Source organism: Gossypium hirsutum, chromosome D10, assembly GCF_007990345.1.
Source record: "Gossypium hirsutum isolate 1008001.06 chromosome D10, Gossypium_hirsutum_v2.1, whole genome shotgun sequence".
Classification (NCBI taxonomy): Eukaryota; Viridiplantae; Streptophyta; class Magnoliopsida; order Malvales; family Malvaceae; genus Gossypium; species Gossypium hirsutum.
The window spans coordinates 34058458-34067809 of record NC_053446.1 but is presented as its reverse complement, the minus strand read 5'-3'; the positions used below and the strand labels follow the sequence as shown (position 1 = coordinate 34067809).

Genomic DNA, 9352 nt, shown 5'->3' with positions numbered 1-9352 from the left:
AGGTGAGATTCTATAACACGTGATATGTGGTTATGATAACTGTTGTGAAAGTGAAAATATGTACATGTTATATATATGTTAAATGTTAGTGACACTGTTTTGCTAAAAATGCAAATATGCAGTGATAGTGCACGGATAATTGATAAGTGATATGTGTTTGTTTTAGATATTTTAGCCTTGTAATCTTGAAACCGTTGGATATAGTTGGCATGCCATAGGATTGTGACTACTCACCTATATGTACAATGATTTTCGATGCTAAAGCCCTGGGACATGTTGGAAGGATAAGGGAATGTGAGCTAAACTCAATTCAACGAGACATGTGAGGGGAAATAAGGAGAGTGTTAGCTTTATGCTTCACTTTGGGGACATGTTTAACTTTATGAGTCTATGTTTGGTGTGTTGGAGATCTGTGTATCCGATGAGTGATGACAGAGCTCACTTTTATGTTTCATAGCTCAAGTTCCAAATTATCTTAAATTATGAATATGTGTGTATTTTTATATGTGTTCATATGACATGTGACCATTATGCAATTTATCTATAAACATGTTTTTGAGTATTGTGATATATGCTTGAACGTTATGCAATTATATGAGTATTGCGATGTGTGCTTGAATATTATGTAATTATATGTGTAATGTGATATATGCTTAAAAGTGAATATGTTTACCTTGTAAAAGAACTAGAAAATCATGCATGAGTAAGAATATTATGACATTAAAGTTGGAACTGTTAGGGTTGTGCTATATGGTTGTTTCATTAATGCTTGATGAACTATTTGTGTGGTAGTTGTTCTAGGCATTCACCGAGCTTGTTAATCTCACCCACTCCCTTCTTTAACCATTGCAAATTAGTTGTGTGTCGGTGTGAGCGGTGTGATTTCTGAGAGGTGATCCAAGCAAGCCTATTTATTATTTTCATAGGTGTCCTATATTTATTTATGTTTTGGGGAATAAGGCAATGCGGTAGACTAGTTATAGCCCTGTTGATTTCTAGACATTATGCTAGTTTTTGGTTCAGTTTATAAGGATTACATGTTATTGTGATGCTTGGGCTCATGAACATGAGAATGGATTGACGTTACTTGCTCGAACACGGTTTTGCGATATTGAACTGTTAATTAGGTTGTTGAATGATTATTTGTCAAAGTATTGATGTATGATGTTTAGAAACTAAATTGGAATGGATTAATTGCATATATATGTTGCATTTTTAAGGTCTAGAGTAGAGGTATCAATAATCGGGTTTTAAAATAGATACCTCTGTGTTTTGAAACGTGCAGGAAGTTAGAATAGAGATTTGGTATCGATACCTTTGCTCGAGTATGATACTCAGGGTAAATGTATCGATACTTCACGACAGGTACTGATAATTTTTGAGACTTTGATTTTAATCGAGAAACAAAATGCAAGTTTGGTATCTTTTTTCTAGCTGGTATCGATACCACTTAAAGAAAATATCAATACCTTAGTGTTAGTACCGATACCTACGGACCTGGTTTGAGAATTTTGCTAAATCGACCTTATGCGTGTTTTAATATGTTTATAAGACTATTTAATGTAAGTTTAGCACGTGATAATGATAACTAGCTAGTATGATTGATTTAAGATCGATGCAAATAGCAAACTGATGGATGTTTTGTTTGAATAAGCTTTTACTTGTTAGTTATGACATGAGACGGTGATGTGGCATCCTGATATTCGAGCTTAGCGACCAGGCCAGGTATAGAGTGTTACATTTCATGGGATTTTAATTACCTTGAAACATAAGCAAACACTTCTCTATCTTGCATCAAAACACATCTCAATCCATTGTGTGATATGTTAGTGTAAACCACATATTCTTTGCCCGGTTTTGGTTGAGTCAACACTGGGGCTTTTATCAAAGCTGCCTTTAATCTTTTAAAACTTTGTTGACACTTTTCAATCCATTCAAACATAACATTTTTCTGAAGTAGTCTTGTCAATGGCAATGCAATCATAGAAAATCCCTCTACAAACCTCTTGTAATAACCAACCAATCTAAGAAAAATCACCAAAATCGTCTATAAGGCAAAGATGTTTATTGAGAACTTTCCTCTCTTTGAATGAGTAAAATCACCAAAATCCTCTACCAATCCAAGACTTCTCTTACCCTTGTTCAAATCTTCATTACCCAAATATAAACTCTCTTCATAAATACATAACATGCATAATACCAAATATCAAGCTCATTTAAGACTTATGTGAAATAACCATGAATAATCTTATTAGAGATGGAAAAAATATATATTTTTATCTTATTCTTCACTTTCTCACAATAACTCATGTTTTCTCTCTCTAGCTTATGAAAACCCTTGTCTTCAATGGTGAAGATGATGATGATGAAATCAAGTTTAGAAATGGATTTTCTATTAGATTATTGCAAGAAAATAACTTGGGTGGTGGAAATTCTTAAAAATATTTGAGAAAATATGAGAAAAATGAAAAAAGGAAATTTTCTCTTCTCTCCATGCATGGTGGATGGAAATAAGGAGGAAAATGGAAGCTTTCCCATCTTCTCTTTCTTTCTTTCATTCAAATAAAAATAGTCAAAGTCAATCCTACTTTTAAATGAAAGGATCCTAAATTTTCACACTTTAAAAACCTCAGTATTTATGGCTATAATTTCTCTCATACTAACACCATTAAAATAATTATAGAATTGTCGTTATAATATTCATTATAGGTCCCAAAATATCTCTTAAATGGGGAATGTGTACTTTTAGCCCATTTCTCTTATCACTTCACTTTAATTTCCAAATATGACACTTAGCACATTTAATATTCATATAACATTATAGAAGTCCATATTATTTCCATATATCAAATATATTATCAGAATACTATTTCCACCATAAAATACTTGAGAAATGATCAAATATTGTTTTATGGCAAAATTATCATTTTGTCTCTTTGTACAATTTCTTCACAACAATAAACACTTATTCAATCTAAAAATAATATCAAAAATATATCCCTTAATATAAATTCATAAATGATGAAAAATACACTCTTATCTATTTTTCAAGGAAAATGAAAATTTTACAATTTAGTCCACAAATCATTTTTCTTGGTACGTATGCATATTCCATGTCAACTTAATATCAATAAATAACTATCAATCCATAATTTCTCGAATTGAACACTTTACACTTTAGTCTTTTTTTTTCACAAATTTGCATTCAATGTCTACTTTGTTGATTTCCAACAATAAATTCTTATAGTCCCTTTTAAAAATTCTCTTTATTGGTTTCATATTTGAATTTTTCACTGTAGCGATCCATAAAATAATGCCACTTACCGTATCGAGAAATTTGAGGCGTTACAAGTTGATAGGATTTGAGCCACATTTCCCTACCCTTCCTTAGGCTCATTGTCTAAGAAAAGACAAGAAAAGAAATGTCACCGTCATACATACTTAAAGAAAAGCAAATTTTCACAAGTTCCTACACACACTGGAACTTAAGCTCAAACGCTAGCTTGAGCTAAGTGAAGAGCTCTCATAATCAAGGCTATTTTTCTTTATATATTCCTCATGGTCATAAATACTCCTCAAGGAGGTAATGTCCAACACTTCATTGTCAAAGCCAATGTTAATAACAAAGGGAGCTACCATTCTTTAAAAACTTCTCACCTTCACAATAACTATTGCAAAAAAAAAAAAAGGTAACCTGCACACAAACAAACAAAATACTAGATAAAAGTCATAAAAGTTATCCTTAGTAGTTGAACCTACTCATGAACCAATAGGTGCATTTTTCCCAATTGGCATAGTATCTTTTGAACCTTTGTTGAAAAGCCCAACTTTCCTCTTTCCCTATTTTGAATTGTAGCTTTTTTATTTCAATACTCTTATTTGTGAAAATGGCAATGAGCATAGCTAACTAGTATATCCTTTGGCTCTTTCTCTAACCCTTGTGAAACCTTCCCCCATAGTATCATTAGCACCATGTGGTCAAGCTTTGATACTAGGTTTCAACCTATCATCCTTCTTAAACGTCGCAAGCCCCAAATAATACATTTGGCACCCATTTGGACTTTTTTCCTCGAAGAAGTAATTCCAAATGTTGTGAAGGGTAAGAGTTCCCTCAACCTCCAACAATAAACCTCAACAAAAACTATTCATGCAATCAAAGGGATACCTTAGACTCTAAAGTAGGATTTTTTGTACTTTGCATGCTATAAGGCATCCTCCATCTAATAGGTAAAGGGAAGTTCTACACTAAACAATGGCGAACCCTGATATATTTATCCCTCGCTAGTTGCATGTTGCTCGTAGTGTTATCTAACATGATACAACAACCCTTCGATCGGGAGGCAATTGTTACATAGGGGAACTTCGCCACCTAGTAACTTTGGCCAAGACAACTTCCTAGTTCTTCTCACTTAGCTCCACTAATTACTCCACTTGCTTTAAAAGAACTATTGCACTAAGAACTCAGGAACACGTCAGTCAATCACTCCTGACAACTAGACCACTCTGACAAGACAACCATCACTTGTCAACTACATATCCTACAACCTGGATGATGTCACATTACTCTTCTAACAAGTATCTTGAAAGGGACCAGCTAGCCTATCGGAACACGTGTCTCTTGAGGTCAGACAATATAAATACCTTTCTCACCCTTAGGATTCGACATGTTTAATCACCTTTCATTCTATACCTTTTCTTCACTCGCTTCTCCCTCAAGCTCTTCCTTCAACTTCATTTCCTCAACCACCCAAATAGTATGACTTTTTGCCTAAATTGGATGAACCGTCCATAATCTCCATTACCTTACCTTCCTCTCCACTTCTCTATGTCAACAGTGTACAATTCTCTTTTTATAAAATATAATATACATATAGTAAATTAAATTCATACATTTATATTGCATTTTTGTTATTTTAGATTTATACCTTACTTTTAAAAGTTTTTCTAAGTTGAGATTTTTTTTTTCATTTATCAATTCTAATTCTAAATTCGTGTCATTTTTGTCAGTCATTCTAGATGTATCGTCAATAAAATAAAATGAAAAAGAATATAAGGATTCAAACAACATAATTAATGCCAAATTATGCGCCTACTAAAGATCAAATCTGCACCCAAAAGGGTTTAAACTTTCAACTTTGCAACTCATCCATTTTAAAATTTCTTTTAATGTGGTAGTTTAAGCTTTTTGATTTAAAAATAATAATAAAATTACTTAAATACTATTTCTCAATTTAATTTAATATTCATTTAACTCGACATTAATTTAGTTAAGAGTTTTATAAGTAATGTAAACTACTAGAAAAGAAAAATTAGAAGCATTTATGGCAAGAAACATTATTTCATGTAATGTAGCATGTCGGGCGCAGTTCTGATGGTAAGCAAGCATGTACAAACCGCATAAACTGTTAACTTAGTTTTAAAATATGAACCCAGTAATCCAGCCAAGCCATCGAGATAGCAAAATTAGGAATTAAAAATAAGACCAAGGGAAGGCTCCCTAATAACAAAAGCCTTGCTGAAACAGGATGCCATTTCTAAAGCTCAGTAGTTAGAGGACCAGTTTGCAGCACTTCCAACCTTTTTCATTCCAGTTGATTCCTTCTTTGCCTCTACATCCACACTGAAAGTAGCCCCGCAAACTTGACCCGAACTGTCCACCCGAGGCATTGCCTTCAACTCATTAAGGGGGTGCTCATAGCTTTTTAACCCTCCAGTGGATGAGAAGAAGCACCCTGAAAAACAAATGGGGGAATTGCAAAACATCATCAGCAATAACGTCCTCGTTGTGTTCCTAAATTTTGCTAATAGTCTTAAGACAAACAACTATAGCATGCATGGCATGAAGACAAGGAAATAGATAGATCAACCCCGATTTAAACCTATGTTTGGTAGAAAAGAACCATATAAAAAACAAATGAGTAAAAGTACTATAAAGGCCTTTGTACTAAGAGTTGAATTGTATTTTATTCCCTCTACTAAAAAAATGAACAAATTAACTTTATTCATTAGATAAAAAAGGAAACTGTTTTTTTTGTTAACAATTTCATCCATTTTTGTTGTTAAAAACTGGTCTTTGTACATCAGCATGAGATACAAGTGTCTGATTATTCTATCAGTCACACTAGTTTTTAAAAGTACAAATGGATAACATTAACAAAAAGGACCAATTTGCTATTTGATCTAATGTATAGGGACTAATTTGTTTATTTTTTTAGTAGAGAGGGCAAAATGCAATTTGACTCCTAATATAGGAGCCTCCATGATACTTTTATCGAAACAAATGTGTCTCATGCATATTTATCCATTGAAATCTGTATATTTCCACCCAAATCACCTTGAGTTTTTGCTGTCATTCTAAACTAGTCTTGAATCCACTTTTAACATGCTTTAATCTTCACCTTGGGCCTGTTGCCACCCCCATTTTTCTACCTACTTGTGCCAAACACTAACTTACCTTTTGGGAATGGAGCAAAAGACTTCCCACAGCCCTTCTTGACAGTCTCCACATCATCTGCAAGAACAAGGTGGTTTTCAGCATCAGTTCCCCAGAAGAAAGGTACACTTCCATCAGCATCCTGCACAAGAAAAGGGAAAAAACCTTGATCATATAGAAGAAAAAATTACAGAGACACGCATTGCAGTTGCAGTGGCTAACAAAATTAGGTTTACTTACAGAAGCTATAAATGTGGCTTTTGAAGAGCTATCAAAGATAATGAAAGCAAATTTCCCCTGGATATCTCTTACAACCTGATCCGGAGGGTAAGGACCTCTGTCTCTGAGGGTTCGGTAAGCTTCAATAACAATGATCCCCTCATTTGCTGTTTTGTTCAAGCCATATTGTTGCTTAAGAACAGCAATATTCTCAATGTGGCCTTGAAACAAGCAGAATATGTCATCCACAACCGCAAACAGTCTGGAAACATAAAATCAAATGCATCAATCTTCAATCCGTTGCATTGAGAAAACAATGAAAAAAAAAGTACTTTTCATGTCCGCTTTACAGTCTATGTTCGGGTTCATGGCTATCCCTCCCAACAATGTCGTCTCCCAAGTTCGAACCCTATTCTCCACTTGAGAGTGCAATGCTTGTTGGTAGCGTGTAAGCTTGTTATAATAAATCCATTACATCAAATCTTTAACTTTGGATTGTACTCTATATCCCATGGTAAAATAATTCATCTATATATAATAACAAATCAGGCCTTATAAGCCATTAAATAAAATCACAGAGGAAGCTAATAAATTATCATAAAAGAATCCATATTATACATGATTCAAATGATACCCTGCTCAAGAGATCAGTGGTGGAATTTCTTCAAGCTGCATATTGTTCTCAAATAATTCCAGAAAACAAAGGACAGCTCAAAATCTAGAAAGATATTCATCAATGACCAGCAAACAACAATTAATGTAAATTATTCATTTCTTTGGATATATTTCATTTGCTTTTTCCCTTTCTCGAAAAGCAAACAGTAAAAGGGTATTTGCATATATAAATCACAATTCTCATAAATAATAAAACAACCAACAACATCTCCAACTAAGAAAAAGATCTAAAATCAAACAAACCATCTAAGATCGGGTTCGATCGTCAAAACCCATCAAACAAAAAAGTGAAAAAGAAGAAAGAAAATGGGAACCTTGAGCATGGTTAAAAATAGATGAAAAAAAGAACAGTTTTACCTGGGGAGAAGTGGGTTCTGTTTTTCAAGAGAATAAGCCATAACCCCAGAAGAGCCGAGACTGATGGAGACAGAACCGGGATAAACAGAGGCAAAGTGATTAGGTAAGAAGCCATTTTTGAGAGCAGAAACAGCCTGAGGGTTATCTGGAGCATTAAGAGCATCTGGGCTCTTGGCAACCGATTTGTCGAAAACTGCTAGCATTTCTTCTTTCTCCTTTCTTTTGCAAAGATCCGAAACTTAAAACACAAACAAAAACCAAAGTTTCTTTGATTGATAGATATCCTACTATGGGAACTGGCGATGTGGCATATATGAAGAACACTAGCCTGTGGGGCAATATTTTTCAACATAAAATAAGCAATTTAAGCCTTAAGGCAGCTTTTCATTTCCAATATTGCCCTTTTTGTCTAATACTCAAGATCAAGAAAGAGTAAATTAGTCTATGCACAATCAAGCAGCAAATTGATATTTAGGTTAAAAATTTCATCTATTTTTTATCTTTAAAATTTTATCATAGTACGTTAACACGAGGTACACATAACATGTATCACTGTCATGTCATTCTATCAACCAAGTTAGTTTTTAATAGTACAAATGAATAAAAATTTAAACAAAAATATCAATTTACTATATTGACAGTACTAATATGGGTAAAAGTATCATGGATGCTCCTATATTAGGAGTCTGATTGCATTTTGCGACCTCTACAAAAAAAATGGACAAATTAATTCATATACATTAGATTAAAAAGCAAATTAGTCGTCGTTAAAATTTTAATTCATTTATAATGTTAAAAATGAAATAATTAATTATAAATAAACACATATAAAAAAATGAACAAAATTATTTATAGTTAATTTATCAAATGTGAAAATTAAATAAAACCATAATAAACAATTGAAACAAAAGAGAATTGAGATTTTATGAAACGTTGAGGCCCGTGAAACACAGTTTCCTTAATATAGATTTAGCCGCTCCTATGGTACTTGGAGTAACGTTGGTCAAAAGCCTCTCAGGATACAACAATAGTAGTGATTAAAGTAGTAGCACCCCTACCACAATTAATCAAATGAACAATGCCTTTTTTATCACCGGAATATTTATGAAACATGAAAGATGGAAAAGGAGATTTTTTAAGAGCAACAGAATTTCGGCTGGAGAAATTCTAAGAGAGTATGAAAGTGTATAAAAACCCTTCAGAATCAAGGCCTTTTACAGGCATGGAGAGTGTTGGAATTTTGGAAAAAATATCTCCAAAATCTGCTAATAAATCAAAAAAATTAAATAGATTTATTGGAATTAAATCAATAAGATAAGTTTCAATATATAAGCAAATTTTGTCTGCTGAGAAAAATAAATTCGTGTTGGGCTAAAAATATTTGTAGGCCTATTTGGGCCCGACCAGTCCAGACATTTCGCGTCACCCACGTCATGCGGGTGCACCCTAACCCCATCTAGTTTAGACTTGCAACTCCCCTACGTGTGAGTCAAGGTTACAAACTAATCATTCAATTATTCTTCAAGAAAGTTCACATATATAAACACATCCCACACTTGGTATTTAACCAATGTGGGATCTAAGCTTTTTATTTTTCCTCAACAATATTTCCAAATAGCTTACTTTGAGCATCAATTTCTTATTCATCACTCAACCATTTTGAGCATA

General features: G+C 33.3%; 1 protein-coding gene across 1 annotated transcript; it reads right to left on the bottom strand.

Annotated features, from left to right (window-relative positions):
- Positions 1-5318: 5318 nt before the first annotated feature.
- Positions 5319-8103, bottom strand: LOC107914889 (stem-specific protein TSJT1). Its single transcript, XM_016843941.2, has 4 exons — positions 7685-8103; positions 6674-6914; positions 6455-6575; positions 5319-5732 (listed from the first exon to the last, which is right to left on the bottom strand). Exons 1-4 carry the CDS (start codon positions 7885-7887, stop codon positions 5542-5544), a joined length of 756 nt encoding a protein of 251 aa, XP_016699430.1. The 5' UTR covers positions 7888-8103; the 3' UTR covers positions 5319-5541.
- Between the last annotated feature and the right edge of the window lie 1249 nt (positions 8104-9352).

Bases quoted from the DNA above. Each gene is read 5' to 3' on its own strand.
- LOC107914889 (XM_016843941.2), bottom strand. From the start codon at position 7,887: ATGCTAGCAGTTTTCGACAAATCGGTTGCCAAGAGCCCAGATGCTCTT. The intron at 6,915-7,684 runs GTAAAACTGTTC...TTATGTTTCCAG, and splicing joins CAGAACCCACTTCTCCCCAG to ACTGTTTGCGGTTGTGGATG. The intron at 5,733-6,454 runs GTAAGTTAGTGT...TTTGTTTTTCAG, and splicing joins TTTTGCTCCATTCCCAAAAG to GGTGCTTCTTCTCATCCACT.